The 20937-nt window shown below is 48.0% G+C and overlaps 1 protein-coding gene across 1 annotated transcript in view; it reads right to left on the bottom strand.

Annotated features, from left to right (window-relative positions):
• Positions 1–372: 372 nt before the first annotated feature.
• LOC126150640 (glypican-5-like) overlaps positions 373–20937 on the bottom strand; it is a 233901-nt gene continuing 213336 nt past the window's right edge. The window contains exon 7 of the mRNA XM_049915888.1: positions 373–1249. Coding sequence (XP_049771845.1) covers positions 1077–1249 — 173 coding nt within the window. The 3' untranslated portion in view covers positions 373–1076. The remainder of the gene's footprint in view (positions 1250–20937) is intronic.

The raw sequence follows: 20937 nt of genomic DNA, 5'->3' as shown, positions 1-20937 counted from the left end.
GACTCTGTAGGAACTACACAAATAATAGGAACCTCGATTTCGTTTCTCGTTCAAAATGGTTCAAATGGCTCTATGCACTATGGGACTTAACATCTGAGGTCATCAGTCCGCTAGACTTAGAACTACTTAAACCTAAATGTAGTCATACGGGAGACTGGGCGTGACAGCGCCTCTTCAATGTAAATTAATTGTAATCTTAAACAATACATTTTTGATAACAAGTGAACGCAAAATAGTCCTGAATTTCTGTGTGTTTGAAACAATTCTCGTCCCAAGGAAAAGGATTATTTAACCTGCAATAAAAACAATCAGAGTGAACTGACTTAATGTGGAAAGAGATTCACATAAAGATAACAAGATGTTCACGTCATTTTTTTGGCATTATATTTGCTGTACACAAGCAGTTGATCTATTGATACAGAAGAATGTTACATTCTTAACATGATGTTAATAATGGGTGACTTTAAGTTTGTACAAAAATATTTGACTGGTTTTGTACAAGTTTGTAACTTCTGTAAGAGTTTATTGTTAAACGTCGTTAGATTCTTCAGCTTTCATTGATTACATTGTGAGACACACTTCAATGAAAACGATATTGCATGTTTTCTTTGATGTGTCACATTCTTCAGTTTTTTGTCTTCTTTTCAGACCACAGAGTATATAATTTAAATAAACACTCAGCACCTAAATGGTGAGTTCTGAAACGTATAAAGCTTACGAAATTTTTATTAACGATATGAATACCACCTTCTTTACACATGAGATCCTAGATCAAGGGCTTTTGTACTTCGATCTGCTACTCAAAGAGCCATAAAATCTTCTGAAGTATCTTGATGCTATTAGACATTTTCTCATCCAAAGGCAACACCATTTCGAAAAGTGATTAAATTCTTCAAAAAACAAAAATGGTACAGTTGCCACTTGAGAGCAATGTAAAACTTTTTAATTACGTTATCACAGAGTGATTCGCTCTATGTACTGGATTTCCATAGGCATAATGTCGTTTCTGACCTCTCTTTAAATATAGAATCGGAAAGAGATTTGAATCACACGGCTTAAGGAAGGCATTGTGTTGATTACCACATACTGGTTACGTACAGGATACGACTTGTAAGTATAACGCAGCAGACAGCGATCACCGTGTCAGCTGGAAGTCTGTTACTGGAAGTACTCGTTCCTTGTTTGTCACTTTCTTCATCCGAAGAGGGATAAACAGTATTGTCTGTTGACATCGTCTCACCTCCAACAACTAGAACAGGAAAAACAAAGATAAACATAAAAATGAGTGCATGAAATAGTAAACTGAAGAAGATGAATTACAATCAATAAAATTTTTCTGGATTTGTGACCGGAAACAAAACCGCCCTGAAGAAGGTCACTTGTAACAGTGACCGAAACGTCGGTAGTTTTACATATTGACAATGTGCTCACAAACCCAGAAAAAATTTTATTGAGTGTGACAAAGGCCCCAGAAGCCTACGTTTATAAGATTAATTACATTTTTGAACATTTATTACGATTAGTGAATATACACTCCTGGAAATGGAAAAAAGAACACATTGACACCGGTGTGTCAGACCCACCATACTTGTTCAACACTGCGAGAGGGCTGTACAAGCAATGATCACACGCACGGCACAGCGGACACACCAGGAACCGCGGTGTTGGCCGTCGAATGGCGCTAGCTGCGCAGCATTTGTGCACCGCCGCCGTCAGTGTCAGCCAGTTTGCCGTGGCATACGGAGCTCCATCGCAGTCTTTAACACTGGTAGCATGCCGCGACAGCGTGGACGTGAACCGTATGTGCAGTTGACGGACTTTGAGCGAGGGCGTATAGTGGGCATGCGGGAGGCCGGGTGGACGTACCGCCGAATTGCTCAACACGTGGGGCGTGAGGTCTCCACAGTACATCGATGTTGTCGCCAGTGGTCGGCGGAAGGTGCACGTGCCCGTCGACCTGGGACCGGACCGCAGCGACGCACGGATGCACGCCAAGACCGTAGGATCCTACGCAGTGCCGTAGGGGACCGCACCGCCACTTCCCAGCAAATTAGGGACACTGTTGCTCCTGGGGTATCGGCGAGGACCATTCGCAACCGTCTCCATGAAGCTGGGCTACGGTCCTGAACACCGTTAGGCCGTCTTGCGCTCACGCCCCAACATCGTGCAGCCCGCCTCCAGTGGTGTCGCGACAGGCGTGAATGGAGGGACGAATGGAGACGTGACGTCTTCAGCGATGAGAGTCGCTTCTGCCTTGGTGCCAATGATGGTCGTATGCGTGTTTGGCGCCGTGCAGGTGAGCGCCACAATCAGGACTGCATACGACCGAGGCACACAGGGCCAACACCCGGCATCATGGTGTGGGGAGCGATCTCCTGCACTGGCCGTACACCACTGGTGATCGTCGAGGGGACACTGAATAGTGCACGGTACATCCAAACCGTCATCGAACCCATCGTTCTACCATTCCTACACCGGCAAGGGAACTTGCTGTTCCAACAGGACAATGCACGTCCGCATGTATCCCGTGCCACCCAACGTGCTCTAGAAGGTGTAAATCTACTACCCTGGCCAGCAAGATCTCCGAATCTGTCCCCCATTGAGCATGTTTGGGACTGGATGAAGCGTCGTCTCACGCGGTCTGCACGTCCAGCACGAACGCTGGTCCAACTGAGGCGCCAGGTGGAAATGGCATGGCAAGCCGTTCCACAGGACTATATCCAGCATCTCTACGATCGTCTCCATGGGCGAATAGCAGCCTGCATTGCTGCGAAAGGTGGATATACACTGTACTAGTGCCGACATTGTGCATGCTCTGTTGCCTGTCTCTATGTGGCTGTGGTTCTGTCAGTGTGATCATGTGATGTATCTGACCCCAGGAATGTGTCAATAAAGTTTCCCCTTCCTGGGACAATGAATTCACGGTGTTCTTATTTCAATTTCCAGGAGTGTATTTCAATAATGCTTGGGTGAAACAGAAGTGATATCTGGTACAGCTCAAGAAGTGTTACCAACCCTCACCTTTTCTTATCTAAACAAACAATTTAGGAGACAACCTGGGCAGCCCCTTCATATTGCCTGCAGATGATGCAATCGTTTACCGTCTAACAAAGTCATAAGAAGCTCAAAATCAATTGCGAAATGATTCAGACAAGATATTTGTGTGGTGTGAAAAGCGGAAATTTACTTTAAGGTGTAAAAAGTGTGAGGTCCTTCACATGAGTACTAAAAGAAATCCGTTAAGTTTCTTTTACGTGAGAAATCAAACAAATTTAAATTACGTCAATTCAACTTTTTGCCTAAGGATAACGATTACAAACAATTTAAGCTGGAATTATCATATAGAAAATGTTGGGGAAAAGCGAACCAAGGACCTCGATTCATTGGAAGTGTAGTGGACTGACAAGACAGCCAGTCCACAGTTCCGGGTAACCGAAAGGCACGCGTACACACACGCCGGCTGGCGTGAGTTCTGGAACAGGATACTTTATGAATGCTATAGAGAAAAGTACGTAGCTTGTCTAATACTTATCTTTAATCCATCATTGTGGTACATAGCTCTTGACGATACAAATGAGACTTTAATTACAAGCACTGTAAGGCTAATGGCGCCTTTCTAGGTCGTAGCCATGGACTTAGCTGAAGGCTATTCTAACTGTCTCTCGGCAAATGAGAGAAAGGCTTCGTCAGTGTAGTCGCTAGCAAAATCGTCGTACAACTGGGCGAGTGCTAGTCCGCCTCTCTAGACCTGCCGTGTGGTGGCGCTAGGTCTGCAATTACTGACAGTGGCGACCCGCGGGTCCGACATGTACTAATGGACCGCGGCCGATTTAAAGCTACCACCTAGCAAGTGTGGTGTCTGGCGGTGACACCACAGGAAGGACACGTAGAAGATGCAACAAGTCTACTGAGAAGACTACGCACATTACGCTTGTGCGTTCTCTCCTGGAGTGTTGCTGTGCGGCATGGCACCCCCTCCTTCAAGAAGGACACCTCGTCTTGTGTTACCGCGGAGTAGCGGGCAGGGCGCCACGGGCGTGATACGAGAACTGAAGTGACAATCATTAAAACTGAGGCGTTTTTCGTTGCGGCATGATCTTCTCATGAAATTTCAATGACCAATTTTCTCCTCTGAATGCGAAAATATTTTTGTTCGCCGTCACCTACACAGGGGGACAATCGCCATCTTTATAAAATACAAGAAATGAGGCCTCGCACAGAGAGATTTAAGTGTTCGTTTTTCCCACGTGCTGTTCGAGAGTGGAACGGCAGAGAAATAGTCTGAAAGTTATTTGATGAATCCTGTGTCAGGCACATAAGTGTGTACTGAAGAGTAGTCGTGTGGGCGTAGATAAAGGAGACCTTGTTTTCTTTTTTTTATTTTTCTGCGTAGAAGCGGGCTGTTCGGGTGAAGACCCATTTTAAAGTCAAAAACTTTTCAACGAAATATCAGGTGTGCCTGAAGTGAGGCAGAGGGAAATACATGGGAGGGGGATTTCCAGTTGTGGTATTTGCCCTACAGCCTGCCGCTACCAATGGTCGGAACCGAAGGATGGAAACTGTTTTTGATTTAATTGTGCGGCTGTATGTCCCAAATAAGAAAATTAAAAGCGTAGTGTATGTGAAAGTGTGTTTGTTCGTATGTATATAAAGTCGATGATTTGTACGACATGGCCGCGGTGGTCTAGCGGTTCTGGCGCTGCAGTCCGGAACCGCGGGACTGCTACGGTCGCAAGGTTCGAATCCTGCCTCGGGCATGGGTGTGTGTGATGTCCTTAGGTTAGTTAGGTTTAAGTAGTTTTAAGTTCTAGGGGACTTATGACCTAAGATGTAGAGTCCCATAGTGCTCAGAGCCATTTGAACCATTTTTTGTACGTCATGAGCAGTTTACTTCCGTCGTTGCCAATAGTATGAGGGATGGAACTTAAATAGTGGCAACTATTTATTCACAACCGATACAAAAGATTTACATGTTTTCACCTGTTACTGTACTTCAACGTAGTCACCAGTGCTATGTAGAATCCGTTGCCAGCAATGTGGAAGGCGTAGTATCCGTTAGCAGAGCCTGTTCTGTTGATGGTGAGAATGCAGTAGTCTACTGCTTGTCGAATCTCTGGAACAGTTCGGAAGCAAATGCCACGAAGTAGTTCCTTCATCTTCGGAATCAAATCAAAGTCACAAGGACTTAAGTCCGGGGAGTATGGTGGATGCTACAGTACTTCCCAGTCCCATCGACCAAACAGAGGAGCCACAGCTTGCGCTGTATGCGGCCGCGCATTGTCGTGCGAAATGATGGATGCGCTACGCAGTAATTGTCGCCGCTTCTTTTGCAAAGCTGGTCGCAGGTGATGCTCCAAAAACGAACAGTCATACTGTGCGTTTGATTCCCAAGATGAAGGAACCACTTCGTGGCATCCGCTTCAGAACTCTTTCAGAGATTCGACACACAGTAGACCACTCCATTCGCACCAACAGAACAGGCTCTGCTCACGGTGTACTACGCCTTCCACATAGCTGGCAATGGGTTCTACACAACGCTGGTGACTGGAGGACAGTAACAGGTGCAAACATTTGGTTGTGAATAAATAGTTGCCGCTACTTCAGTTCCCACCGGCGTATTTGTCTGATTGAAGAGTCCACGGGTGTACTGCTGGTTCATGGGCACAATATTTCGACGATCAGACATGTCTCCATCGTCAGGTGCGCTCACGAAATGAGATCCTGAGTTTTTTTTTATTTTATTTTTTATATTTTTTTTTACTCTTTTCATTCCCACACCTGAGTGGTAGTGGGCGGGCCATTGCAGAACTGCTAGTTCTATTTGGCCTTAGCTTAATGGTAATTCTGTTTCGGCTCAGTTTATTTATTTTGGTTTGGGCTATAGGGGGAGGGCTTGTATCTCCCAGTTGGGAATTTGTTTGCAGGAACTATTGGGGGACAGCTCCGGTATTCACCTTACAGCCTGAGGAAAACCTGCAAAACCCGGCTGGAGCTGCTGGTTGTTTGCAACCTTCTGCCTTGATTTGATTCTATCTCGGCTTCCGTTGCTTGATATACTCGAACTCCCTCGAGCATGTAGGTCGTCTTTGTGGCCCGGCAGGAGTTGTGCTGGGGCCACGATCTTGGGCGTCACCTAGTATTCTTCTTATCCCGAGATCTTCTACCTCTGGAGAGGGAGATCTCGGAATGAGAGGTTTGCTGCTCGTTGTCTCGATCTTGTGCAGCTTCCATGGAAACCTAGTGGGCTCCATGGCTGCCACTTCGGTTTGCGTGCCGATGGACTCCGCATCCGCCGTCTTGGTTTGGGCGCCTCGATGGCGCTTGTACCGTTTGGACGACGTCTGGGTGCCCTCATCGACACGCACGCTGGTTTCTGTAGGGATGGTTGAAGCGCTGTCGGTGGTCTGGCTGGCGCGGTTGATCACCATCCTCTTCTTCTTCTTTGTGGTATCTTCAGTCTGCGTAGCCGCGGACGCGCTGGTGTGTGCCGTCGGCCCGTCACGTTGAAGGCGGAGAGCCAATGCTTCCCTCAGCAGGTGGCAGGCAGCCTCCATCTCCGCGTGGAGGGCCATCCGGAAGCGTGACTCCGCTTCCTCCATCAGCGCGTCGATGTTGCCCACACCGCTGCTGCTTGCTGAGTGGCGTCCCTCCTGCTCACGCGAGCCCCCCCCCCCCACCACCTCAGCCACTGGTGGGTGGAGGGGCCGGCCGCGCGTTGTGGCGAGGCGCTGCTGCTTTGTTCGCCTGCTCTGAGGCTTCAGTGCTGGCGCGCTTGCGCCTCCTCCTCCTTCTCCTCTTCTTCGATGTCGTCGGCTTCTCGCGGCGGCCGTCTTCTGTGAGGGCAGAAAATGCCTGGCAGCCTCGCCAGCTGGCAACATGGTCGCCGCCACAGCGAACACATGTTGGCTTGTCGTCTCGAAGCAAAGTGCACTCGCGGGTGTCGTGACCATCACCGCATTTGGCGCACTTTGCTTCGAAGCGGCAGTGCTTTGCCACGTGGCCCTCCCTCTGACACTTAAAACACTGAGGTTCCGTGTCGAGGTCAGGCGGAAGTGGCTCTATCGTCACGTCGAAACCTGCTAGGGTGGTTAACCCGCAGATTCCGACGTCTTTGCTTCCTTCCTGGCTGGAGACTTCTTGGGGCGACTCGACAGCCAGGATGAACAGTGGCGGCCTTTTCTTGTTCGTCCTGTTGTGCAGCTTAACTATGGCATCATAGTTATGCTGCAACAGGACTTTGCGCACCGCGTCCGTCGTCATGACCCAGGGTAGCCCCCTTAATAGGACCTTAAGAAGCGGTTTCCTCTTCTTTGGTCCACTGTAGGTAGTCGGTGGGTCCATGAGGTACGCTTTCAGCCGGTCGCAGAGAATCTTCCGATCCTCCTGCGAACGTGGCTGGATGGACAGTGCGGCTTCATTGTCCAACATCTGCACTTGTGGATGGTAGCGCAGGTCCATTGCTACCTCGTCGTATGTCTCCACCCAGTCTCGACCCGTGTAGCGTATGCACACAGGGAGAACTTGGGCGGAGGGCCGACAAGGTGTTGGTGCTACCATCTCTTCTTCTGTGGGGGTAGACGGTGCGACGGAGCAGCTGCGTCGGTCTGACGAGACGCTGCGCTCGTTGCCGTCCGACCGGAGAAAGTCTTCGCGAGTTAGCATCTTTGCGGGTGAGTTGCACTTCCCGCGTTTCCCTTTGCCCATGGCGAGTGCGGCGTCTCTTCACGACAATTTGCTTTCGGAAACACGACAATCTTGCCGAGACGCACGCACTCACCACGGAACCGACCTCTCTCACTCTTCACGCGGCAGTTGCGGAGCGCCCGACTAAACACACCCGCTCGCCACCGCTGCCTAACTCTGAATGAGATCCTGAGGGCGGACGGCCGCCTTATATCCCCTCCCCCCCCCCCTTCCCCAACGGGCCGTTCCCTCTATGGTCCGCGCCCGCAGTCGCGCGTCGGTAGTCGCGGAGACGCAGGAGTCGGTGTAGTTGCTGCGTCCGCCCAGCCCGCAGTCACAGTTGATGAGTTCGTCCTTGGTGCGAACCTCGATGGCCTCTCTGACAACGCTGTCCCTGTCTTCCGGACAAACAGTGCTCTGCGACCGCCGACTTGTTAGGATACTTCAGTTGTGTGTGCATTGATGTTCTCGGCAACGATCTTCGATGTTGCGCACTGTCTGTCCAATACAAGTCCTACCACACCGACAGTGAATCTGGTATACACCTGCCTTCCGCAATCCGAGGTCATCTTTCACACTTCCCAGTAACGCTCATGTTTTATTGGGTGGGTAAAAGACAGTTTTAACTCGGTGTTTCTTTAATATTCGTCCGATTTTCCCCAATAGTGCACCAGTGTACGGAATAAATGCAGTGGCTACTTCTTATTACGTGACTCCTTCCGACGTCCAAAGGTAGTACTGTAGTGGTGGAGCAGACAGCGCGTCTAATCTGCCATTCCGAGTACCCGTTCTCTCGGAATACGGTTCTGACGTGTTCCAGCGCCTGGGGCAGACTCTCTGCGTCTGGGATGCTGCGCGCCCTGTGTACCAGTGTTTTTAGAACCATATTCCCCTGAGAAGGGTAGTGACAGCTGTTTACATGGAAATACAGATCAGTGTGCGTTTTCTTCCTGTACACACCGTGATCCAATGTGCCATCAGCTCTTCTCTTGAAGGTCAGGGCATGCTTGAAAAGGTCGGTGGTCTTCTCTTCAAATTTCTGGCTATAAGCTAGACTAACTCTTATAGAGGCAACCTGGTGAATAATGAAACAACGTCAAAACTCACCAGGATAACTGAGTGTCGCAGCCAGAAATTGCCTCGACAGTTTTTTCGTAAGCCGGCCGCGGTGGTCTAGCGGTTCTGGCGCTGCAGTCCGGAACCGCGGGACTGCTACGGTCGCAGGTTCGAATCCTGCCTCGGGCATGGGTGTGTCTGATGTCCTTAGGTAAGTTAGGTTTAAGTAGGTCTAAGTTCTAGGGGACTTATGACCTAAGATGTTGAGTCGCATAGTGCTCAGAGCCATTTTTTGAGTTTTTTCGTTATTCACCAAGCTGCCTCTACAAGAGTCACTTGAGCTTATAGCCGGAAATTTGACGAGACGACCACCGACCTTTTCAATCATGTTCTGACCTCCACGTATTTTCTGTTTAATGAAGAATACAGTGAACAAACAGAAGTAGTCATGATGGGAAGCCCACTGTCACCTGTGGGCCCGAATGTGTATATGGAGTACTTCGAGGAGGAAGCCTTGGCGTCATGCGAATGGAAACCTACTTTTTTTTCTGTTATGTGGATGATATGTTCGTCACCTGTCCCACGGTAGGGACAAGCTCCTGGACTCCATACATCACAGCATACAATGCACAACTGGGACCGAAGCAGAAGGAGGATTAACATTCCTGGACGTCACGTTGGGTCATAGTGCGTACAGGAAGAAAACGCACACTGATCTGTATTTCCATGTAAACAGCTGTCACTACCCTCCTCAGAGAACTGGGGTTCTAAAAACACTAGTACGCAAGGCGCACAGTATGTCAAATGCAGAGAGTCTGCCCCAGGCGCTGGAACACGGCAGTACCGTATTCGGAGAGAACGGGTACTCGGAATGGGCCGGCCGAAGTGGCCATACGATTCTAGGGGACTAATGACCTCAGAAGTTGAGTCCCATAGTGCTCAGAGCCATTTGAACCATTAGTCGCAATGGCAGATTAGACGCGCTCTCTGCCCCACCACTACAGTACAACCTCTGGAGACGGAAGGAGTCACAGAGGAAGAAGTAGCCACTTCATTTATTCCGTACACTGGCGAACTATTGGGGAAAATCGGACGCATATTAAAGAAACACCGAGTTAAAACTGTCTTTTACCCACTCAATACAACATGAGCGTTATTGGGAAGTGTGAAAGATGATCTCGGATTGCGGAAGGCAGGTGTATACCAGATTCCCTGTCAGTGTGATAAGACTTGTATTGGACGGACAGTGCGCAGCATCGAAGGACGTTGCCGACAGCATCAAGGCACACACAACAGAAGTATCCTAACAACTCGGCGGTCGCAGAGCGCTGTTTGTCCGGAAAACAAGAAGTGGATTACGAGCGTACCAAGATCTCGGCCCAGACTTCTAAATACTGGGACAGCGTTGTCAGAAAATCATCGAAATTCGCACCAGGGACGAGCTCATCAACCGAGACTACGGTTACAATTGTAGCAAAGCATGGGAACCAGCACTGAGTATAATTACGAAGACACTCAGCAACGAAAACGATGTGGCGAGGTGGGCGGAAGCAGCAACTACACCGACGCTGCCACAGACGCCGACCCCTGCGTCACCGTCACCGTCACTTGTCCATACGGGTCTGCCCTGACCCGTGTTGGGAGCAGGCTAAGCATTGACTGCTATTCCTGCGTAATCCTGTATCTGTGGATTGGCTTCCTCACGGTACGAATTGGCCTGAGGTGTTTGCTGATGTGGAGTTGTCCTCTCTCTGCCACGAGATATTAGTCTCGTAACAGGTCAGGCCAACGCGTGGTTGGCCTGTGATGAATAGGATGGCCCAAGACCCTAATGAGCCTGTTATCGGACTGTATAGTCCGCTCATAGAAGAGCCGCGCCGATTGTTTAAATCGGTCGCGGAGGAGGGGGATGCCGGTTTGGCGGTGTAGCCGAGCGGTCGAATAGAGCCTCGGTAGGCGCAGAGCGAGCTTGAGCGCCCTGTTCTGCACTCTCTGCAGCTTGTTGATGTGTGTGTCGGCTGCGTTGCCCCACACCACGGCCGCATATTCCAGCACTGGACGAACCAGCGCCAGGTACAGCGTGATGCCGTGGTGGGGAGGCAAGGCAGACGACGGGTTGAGCAGAGGGTACAGAACGCGTAGGCGCCCTATTGCTCTGCCCCTGACGTCCTCGACGTGGGCTTTCCACGTCAGCTTCTGGTCGAGAGTGACTCCCAGGTAGCGGCCAGTCCTGCTCCATGGGACGGGGCTTCCCATGACGGTGACTGGCGGTAGATCTGGTGGCAATGGTCTTCTTGTGAACACCACTGCCTGGCTCTTCACCGCATTCTGTTTCAGGCGCCACTTCGTCGACCACGCTCCAAGGGCCTCACATCCACGCTGTAGCTGGCGGCGCATCTCGACTGCCCTCATGCTCCGCACGAATAGCGCCGTGTCGTCGGCGTAGAGTGCCAACTTCACTGGCGCCGTGAATAAGGAGTAGAGCAGGGGACCGAGAACGGACCCCTGCGGCACTCCAGCACGGATGGGTCGGTGCGTGGACGTCCCCTCGTCCAGGCGGACGTGGAAAGTCCTGTCGGCCAGATACGACCGGAGTAGGACCACATGCGACGTCGGGACCCCTAGCACCAGGAGTTTGTACACGAGGCCGTCGTGCCACACGGAGTCGAAAGCCCTGGAGACGTCCCAAGGTATTCCCGAGTCTCCAGGGCGCGCATGGCTTCTTCTACCAGCCGCATCTGCTGGTGAACGGTGGAATGGCCCCTCCTAAAGCCGAACTGCTCGTCCGGTATGATGCCTTCCGCTGACGCGTGGCGGAGCAGTCGTCTGGCGTACAGGCGCTCGAACACCTTCGAGAGCGCCGGCAGTAGGCTGATGGGCCTGTAGTTGGCGGCGTCACGTGGGTCCTTGTTCGCCTTGGGGATTGCCACCACCTCTGCATGTTTCCATACAGTGGGGTAGACCCCAGAGCGAAGGACCTGATTGAAGATGCCCACCAGGAACGGGTATGCACCCGCCGGCAGGCTCCTCAGCAGATGGTTGGTGACGCCGTCAGCACCGCCAGCCTTCTTGGTGTTGAGCGCCGTAATCTGGGCGGCCACCTCCTCATCGGAGATGGGGTCTATCTCGTCCGCGTCGTCCCTGGCTTCCAGGAACACAGGGAGCTGCTCCTCAACCCGATGGAGGTGTTCTTCGTCTACGTTGTCATCCACCGGGGTGAATGACAGCTCGAAGTGGTCCGCCAGGGCGCCTGCTTTGCCGTCCGGGTTGCAGACGACGTTTTGTCCGACGAGCAGGGGCGGGACGCGCTGCCTTCTGCGTAGAAAGGACTTCACAGTCCGCCACGCGCTGCCGACCCCTGCGTCTCCGCGACTACCGACGCCGACTGTGGGCGCGCACCGCGGAGGGAACGGGCAGTGGGGGGAGGGGATATAAGGCGGCCGTCCGCCCTCAGGAGCTCATTTCGTCAGCGCACCTGACAATGGCGACATGATTGATCGCCGTAATATTGTGCCCGTCACTATGAAGCGGCAACACACCCGTGGACTCTTCGATCATAATAAATATTTGTCTTCTATTGAGTTCCATATAGTGATAAATGAAAGACATAGGAACGCATGTAAATGGGCCGAAACAGAAGTATATCACAAAATTTTGTACATGGCTGCAAGTTCAGAGACCGTGAATTGAAATAAAACAGCCCTCGGTCACTATTTTTAACGAATTAACCGGGTTTCAACACTGCTAGGAGTGTCTTCGTCACAATTTAAATCAATGAATGGTCTATAACATGATCACAGACTTATGACAAAAAACGTATGATAGAGAGTATAAGTATAGAATCTCTAGTCCGTTTGCAACCTGTAACCGCGTAAGTAACGAGCAGCCGTTAGTGGCTCGTCATCACAATTTTTTGTCTTAAATATCTTTGTGACTAATGCCCTTTTCACATATTTATTATTTTATAAATGGCATACAAGTACTGCCAGACTTTCAAGATGATTCTGTACTTATACTCTGTATCATACATTTTAGTCACAATTCTGTGACCATCTTATAGACCATTCTTTGATTTAAAAGGAAGACACTCCTAGCAGTGTTGAAACCCGGTTAATTCGTTAAAAATAGTGACCGAGGGCTGTTTTCTTTCAATTGTAGAAGTATATCAGTTGCATTAGTGATCAGAGTGTATACGTCTTTGATAAAAGTTGACGTGGTCTATATTGATCAAAGTGGGTTGTAGCGGTGACAAATCACAGATCTACGAATTTTAATGTCAAATACAGCCTTTCGCACAATCTTCTTATTTTCTTGACATTATCCTTTTACCTACATTGCTTGTGTCCGAAATACACTATGTCATCAGAGGTAGCCGCACACCACTGTTGGATTCGTAATTGACCACTAGATGTCACGGCAGTCGGACGCGGTATAAATGGAGGCGGGGAGTGTTGTGTTGTCAGTAGAGAATCAGTAACAGCAAAATGGGTCGGTCAGAAGAACTCAACGTCATCGTACCTGGGCTGGGCACTGGATGTCACCTGAGTAACAGATTCATCATTCTGTAGCTGCCCAAGACGACGGTTGGTGATGTGACTGTGAAATGGAAATGCAAAGGAACAAACACAGCTAATATAAGGCGAGACCGGGCAGACCTCAGGTACGGGCGGGCAACGTCGAGTATTTCGGAGGGCTGTGATAAAAAAATCACATGAAATCAACGGAAGGAGTCACTCGCAAGTTTTAAAGTAGCTCCATCAGTCCAGCTAGCGCAATGACTACGCGTAGCGGGTTAAAAGGAATGGGGAGATCCTGATAAGCCACACATACCTACAGTCAGTGCTGAAGGATGCTTGAGGTGGTATAAACAGCGACCCTACTGGGCAGCGGATAAGTGAGGGGAACCGAGAGATTGGCGTAATGAAGTACGCTGTAATCTGTTGCAGTCTGGTCCAATGGGTTTGGTTTGATGAATGCCTGGTGAATGTAACCTGCCACCCTGTGTAGTACCAACATTGAAGTACGGGACGTGTTGTGACGGTATGGTGGAATTTTTCGTGATAGTTTTTGGTAGGGTGTAGTCCCCCCATTGTGCTTAAGAAAATGCTAACTGCAGAAGAACATTTTACAGCATTCTATACTGCTACAGTAGAGAAAAAGTTCAGAGACAGTGACTGTTTGTAGCAGCATAACAATGCGCCCTGTGAGGAAATGGTCTGTGGACAGTAACATTTCTGAAATGGGTTGACTTGTCCGGAGTCCCGACCTGCATGCGATGAAACACGTTTGCGGCGATCCAGACCCCAGCGTCACCTTCTCTGATTTCGGGCTTCGAGAAATAGTGGGCTACCATTCCTCCAGAGACATTCAGACACCTTACTGAAAGCGTCCCCAGCACACTTCACGCCGTCAGAAAGGCGTCGGGTAGCCACGCCTCATGTTATTTTACACTTACAGGTGTCCAGCTACTTTGCACCTTAAAGTGTGTTTCCAACTTTCAACAGGAAGAAACTAGTAGAAGTTCCTAGAGCAATTTGACCATTTGGAATCTGAAACTTGTTTCAGATTGCTCATAGGCGTTGTCACCGGCACCATTGCCGGGTATTAGTGTGTGCACTAAGGCTGTTCCATTGAAATTTTGTTGGGAACAAGAGAGTAAACTACACGAAGGCAGTCTGTAGAGAGACATTCCATATGAGGACGAGCGTTGTCCTGGTGACAGATAGCAGCAGAATACATCCCCAAGAGAGAGAGAAGACTTGTCAGCAAGGCATGGTTTCCTGTTACGGCAACACCCTAAAAGCAAGGGCCTATCGAGGAACAAAGCAGGATAACAAAGTCACAGGGTGCGTATCGCAACACGTGTGGCGATTGTGGTTCCAGGTGTATAGACCCAACAAGAAGAATTTTTGAGGTCTGTTTTAGAGTAATTGGTAACTACTCGGGCTCACGGTCAGCTTTAAGTGCCCATTTACAAGAAACCGGCTGCATGATTATTAACCTATGTCCAAGTTTGTAGGTGCTGCACTACGAAATTAAGGGTTTCGCACTCAACATTTCATAGGAGGCTGAAATTAATCCATCATTCAAGAAGTTCCCCGAAATTACTGCCAGCCAGTAGGCCGAGCTGCACCACGAGAGTCTGCTATCCAGTGTTGATTGTTGTCTACCCGCACACCTAGGGATGCTGTTATTCTTTGTTGCGGTTCTTGTTTTGTAAGACCAGATTTTAAATTTTATATTTAATTGTCGTAGCTGGATATTTTTTTTAAAAAACAAACTTCTTCATGTGCCCTGCAATACTATCGATACGCTAAACGTCTGCTGGTTCTAAGTAGTAGTGCACTGTAGTATTCAAAAAATATTCGTATTTTTAGCTAACTTTTCCAAAGCTGTATTAATTTGCACTATAATTAACCAGTTTTAACTGTTTTAAAGAAGAAATCCGAATGACCATGTAACACATAGTAGTACGTAAGTTTGATGCGCTCTTAAGCCACCCCCCCCCTCTCCCCCCTATCTAGTCACAGGTGGCACCATTTCGGACCGAGCCTTCCGCTAAAGCCACCTCACACACATGGCTCGTTAACGCCGAACCATCAGTACTATTTATGCTGGCGTAATGCACAATTCTGTGCCGTCCACGTCAAAACATTCAAGACTTTATTATACCTGTCTATCAAAGTTAAGACATGTTAATGTGGAGTTTTTAGTTAGTTTCCGTAAGTACGACGGTCGTTCAATAAGTAATGCCCCACAGTTTTTTAAAAAGGCCGTTAATATACATAGACAAACGTCCTTCTGGTGCTTCACATTCGATGTTTGTTCTGTGAGCCGGTGAAGTTTCGAACCGTTGTGGCAGATAGCAGAGCCATAGTACAGCGTCAAAACGGCAGCTACATAGCTACAAGCAGTGTGCTGTTATTGAATTCTTGTGTGGAGAACAAGAAACCGTGGTGAACATACAAAAATGTTTGTGTGCAGTGTATAGCGATGCTGCAGTTCACACAGGGTGTTTCAAAAATGACCGGTATATTTGAAACGGCAATAAAAACTAAACGACCAGCGATAGAAATACACCGTTTGTTGCAATATGCTTGGGACAACAGTACATTTTCAGGCAGACAAACTTTCGAAATTACAGTAGTTACAATTTTCAACAACAGATGGCGCTGCGGTCTGGGAAACTCTATAGTACGATATTTTCCACATATCCACCATGCGTAGCAATAATATGGCGTAGTCTCTGAATGAAATTACCAGAAACCTTTGACAACGTGTCTGGCGGAATGGCTTCACATGCAGATGAGATGTACTGCTTCAGCTGTTCAATTGTTTCTGGATTCTGGCGGTACACCTGGTCTTTCAAGTGTCCCCACAGAAAGAAGTCACAGGGGTTCATGTCTGGCCAATCCACGCCGCCTCCTGTATGTTTCGGATAGCCCAAAGCAATCACACGATCATCGAAATATTCATTCAGGAAATTAAAGACGTCGGCCGTGCGATGTGGCCGGGCACCATCTTGCATAAACCACGAGGTGTTCGCAGTGTCGTCTAAGGCAGTTTGTACCGCCACAAATTCACGAAGAATGTCCAGATAGCGTGATGCAGTAATCGTTTCGGATCTGAAAAATGGGCCAATGATTCCTTTGGAAGAAATGGCGGCCCAGACCAGTACTTTTTGAGTATGCAGGGACGATGGGACTGCAACATGGGGCTTTTCGGTTCCCCATATGCTGTCCAGGTAAAAATAAGCTTCGTTAGTAAACCAAATGCTGCCCACATGCATATCGCCGTCATCAATTCTGTGCACTGTATAGTTAGCGAATGTCTCTCGTGCAGCAATGGTAGCGGCGTTAAGGGGTTGCTGCGTTTGAATTTTGTATGGATAGAGGTGTAAACTCTGGCGCATGAGACGATACGTGGACGTTGGCGTCATTTGGACCTCAGCTGCAACACGGCGAACGGAAACCCAAGGCCGCTGTGGGATCACCTGCTGCACTAGCTGCGCGTTGCCCTCTGCGGTTGCCGTACGCGGTCGCCCTACCTTTCCAGCACGTTCATCCGTCACGTTCCCAGTCCGTTGAAATTTTTCAAACAGATCCTTTATTGTATCGCTTTTCGGTCCTTTGGTTACATTGAACCTCCGTTGAAAACTTCGTCTTGTTGCAACAACACTGTGTTCTAGGCGGTGGAATTCCAACACCAGAAAAATCCTCTGTTCTAAGGAATAAACCATGTTGTCTACAGTACACTTGCACATTGTGAACAGCACACGCTTACAGCAGAAAGACGACGTACAGAATGGCGCACCCACAGACTGCGTTGTCTTCTATATCTTTCACATCACTTGCAGCGCCATCTGTTGTTGAAAATTGTAACTACTGTAATTTCGAAAGTTTGTCCGCCTGAAAATGTACTGTTGTCCCAAGCATATTGCAACAATCGGTGTATTTCTATCGCTGGTCGTTTAGTTTTTATTGCCGTTTCAAATATACCGGTCATTTTTGAAACACCCTGTAGGAGTACAGTCGGGCGATGGGTAGGGAAAGTTACAGCCTCAGGAAAGACAGAAACAGAGCTCCATGGTCAGCCAGGCTCGGGACGTCCTGTCACAGCCACTGCTCCGGAATCGTGCGGATGCCATTATTCGTGCCGACCGGAGCATCACAACACGACAATCGGCTCTACAGTTGTCGGTCAGCAATGGAAGTGCGTCTTCAATGACCGAGACTCTTGGATATTCAAAGAGGTGCTCATGATGGGTTCCACGAATGCTCACAGCAGACCACAAGATTCAAAGAAAGGCCATTTCATCTGAGCGTTTGGAGACCGACGGAGAGGCCTTTCTGTCACGGATCGTTACTGGAGACGAAAGCTGTGTACACCACTTTGCGCCGGAAACAGAAAGGCAGTCCATGGAGTGTCATCATCCTCATTCACCAGAAAAGAAGAAACTGAAGATAACCCCCTCCGCCGGAAAAATGATGTGATTGTGATGTGGGATTGTGATGGCGTCATTCTCGTGACGTGATGCCAAGAGGGTTAACCATCAATACAGAGGCCAACACAATAATGCACGCCCACACACAAGTCTGAGAACCCGGGTACACGTCGTCAAATTGGGTTGGACATCACTGTCCCATCCAGCCTACAGTCCACACCTGGCTCCCTCGGACTTCCATGTCTTTCGGCCGCTTAAAGATACTGCGTGAAGAGTTCGACAGAGCACTGAAAGACCTGAGTCGAAACAAGGTCCCGGGAGTAGACAACATTCCATTTGAACTACTGATGGCCTCGGGAGAGCCAGTCATGACAAAACTCTACCATCTGGTGAGCACGATGTATGAGACAGGCGAAATACCCTCAGACTTCAAGAAGAATAAAATAATTCCAATCCCAAAGAAAGCAGGTGTTGACAGATGTGAAAATTACCGTACTGTCAGTTTAATAAGCCACAGCTGCAAAATACTAACGCGAATTCCTTACAGACGAATGGAAAAACTGGTAGAAGCCGACCTCGGGGAAGATCAGTTTGGATTCCGTAGAAATGTTGGAACACGTGAGGCAATACTGACCTTACGACTTATCTTAGAAGAAAGATTAAGAAAAGGCAAACCTACGTTTCTAGCATTTGTAGACTTAGAGAAAGCTTTTGACAATGTTAACTGGAATACTCTCTTTCAAATTCTGAAGGTGGCAGGGGTAAAATACAGGGAGCGAAAGGCTATTTACAGTTTGTACAGAAACCAGATGGCAGTTATAAGAGTCGAGGGACATGAAAGGGAAGCAGTGGTTGGGAAAGGAGTAAGACAAGGTTGTAGCCTCTCCCCGATGTTATTCAATCTGTATATTGAGCAAGCAGTAAAGAAAGCAAAAGAAAAATTCGGAGTAGGAATTAAAATCCACAGAGAAGAAATAAAAACTTTGAGGTTCGCCGATGACATTGTAATTCTGTCAGAGACAGCAAAGGACTTGGAAGAGCAGTTGAACGGAATGGACAGTGTCTTGAAAGGAGGATATAAGATGAACATCAACAAAAGCAAAACGAGGATAATGGAACGTAGTCAAATTAAGTTGGGTGATGCTGAGGGAATTAGATTAGGAAATGAGACAAAGTAGTAAAGGAGTTTTGCTATTTAGGGAGTAAAATAGCCGATGATGGTCGAAGTAGAGAGGATATAAAATGTAGACTGGCAATGGCAAGAAAAGCGTTTCTCAAGAAGAGGAATTTGTTAACATCGAGTATAGATTTAAGTGTCAGGAAGTCGTTTCTGAAAGTATTTGTATGAAGTGTAGCCATGTATGGAAGTGATACATCGACGATAACTAGTTTGGACAATAAGAGAATTGAAGCTTTCGAAATGTGGTGCTACAGAAGAATGCTGAAGATAAGGTGGGTAGATCACATAACTAATGAGGAGGTATTGAATAGGATTGGGGAGAAGAGAAGTTTGTGGCACAACTTGACTAGAAGAAGGGATCGGTTGGTAGGACATGTTTTGAGGCATCAAGGGATCACAAATTTAGCATTGGAGGGCAGTGTGGAGGGTAAAAATCGTAGAGGGAGACCAAGAGATGAATACACTAAGCAGATTCAGAAGGATGTAGGTTGCAGTAGATACTGGGAGATGAAGAAGCTTGCACAGGATAGAGTAGCATGGAGAGCTGCATCAAACCAGTCTCAGGACTGAAGACCACAACAGCAACAACGAGGAACAAACTCTTAAGACGCCGAGGGTGTCAGTCATGAAGTGAAAACATGGCTACGCCTACAGGACAAGAGCTTTTACCGCCAGGGAATTCATGCTCTTACACAACAATGGCGTACGGCTACAGACTACGTAGAAAAATAGGACATGGACAAGACATGTTGATGTATATTGTCACCAAATTCTGGCTCTTAACAATAAACATGTTCTGAGAAAAAATATGTCGGGTATTACTCATTGAACAACCCTTGTACAAGGGCGTAAGAAACTTAAAAAGGTTTATCCGGCTTCCTGTCACTTAAGGCCTCAGTAAACGGTCAAACGTGTTTGACAAAATCACTCTTATCTAGCCACGATTTTGCCAAGCAAGCCTGTAAACGTTCGAACAATGTTTGTCAGCTTAACTTCAATCTGAAGCAAACGCTATTCGTGCTCGTGTGTGTTTTGAGACTTGGGAGTAATGAGACAGGTCAGAAATGCAGACAAAGCAAATCTAATACTAACTCTGTCTTTGTGTTTAAAGAGGAAGAAGAAAACAAGACTCTGGCCCAGGAAATGGCTTACAATGAGAGAATTACCCATGAAAATATGATAAAGGGACCGCAGCTCGTGGTCGTGCGGTAGCGTTCTCGCTTCCCGCGCCCGGGTTCCCGGGTTCGATTCCCGGCGGGGTCAGGGATTTTCTCTGCCTCGTGATGGCTGGGTGTTGTGTGATATCCTTAGGTTAGTTAGGTTTAAGTAGTTCTAAGTTCTATGGGACTGATGACCATAGATGTTAAGTCCCATAGTGCTCAGAGCCATTTGAACCATTTTTTATGATAAAGGAAGTATTACTCTCAGAATCCGATGATTACATCAACTTTCTTCGAACGGGCAATGAAACTTTTTGAAACTTATCAAGTCCCTTCTAAAAGAGCAAACTTTCCTCTCCAGTTCGTTTTTATGTAGTCACGAATGTGTTAAATAAGTCCGTACACGTACAAAGAAAGCTTGTCAATTTACCCTTACTTATTAAGCAGAGGCTTTTCGTGTACGCTGTATTTTGGCACCAGTGGGAATTGCCACAAAAGCAAAGACAGCATTCTGACGTTGCGTCTAGCACTGCGTTAAAAGAAGAAGAAAACAAGACGCTGGTCCAGGGAATGTAAAATGAGAAATATGCAACTGGAAACCTGTTAATGAAAATGTTTCAGTCAGAATCTGATGATTACATCAACTTTCTGCACGTGGACAGCGAAACGTTTAATAACTTGTTTAGCGTTACTTCACTTTCACATTGAAAAAGAAGATACAAGTATCTGAAAACTTATTCTCTCCTACTTTGTCCTCTAATGACAGGTCATTAATATACCGCAACGAGGGAACATATGGCCCACATCGTCCGTGGAAGAACTTCGAATTCTTTTATTGCATTCCACTCCGTTTGTATGTCACTGTATGTGTAAAATATTGATTTTGTTCATAACCTCTTCATGTGTGATAGATG

Source organism: Schistocerca cancellata, chromosome 2, assembly GCF_023864275.1.
Source record: "Schistocerca cancellata isolate TAMUIC-IGC-003103 chromosome 2, iqSchCanc2.1, whole genome shotgun sequence".
Taxonomy (NCBI): Eukaryota; Metazoa; Arthropoda; class Insecta; order Orthoptera; family Acrididae; genus Schistocerca; species Schistocerca cancellata.
The sequence above is the reverse complement of the archived record's forward strand: the minus strand, read 5'-3'. Positions and strand labels throughout refer to the sequence as shown.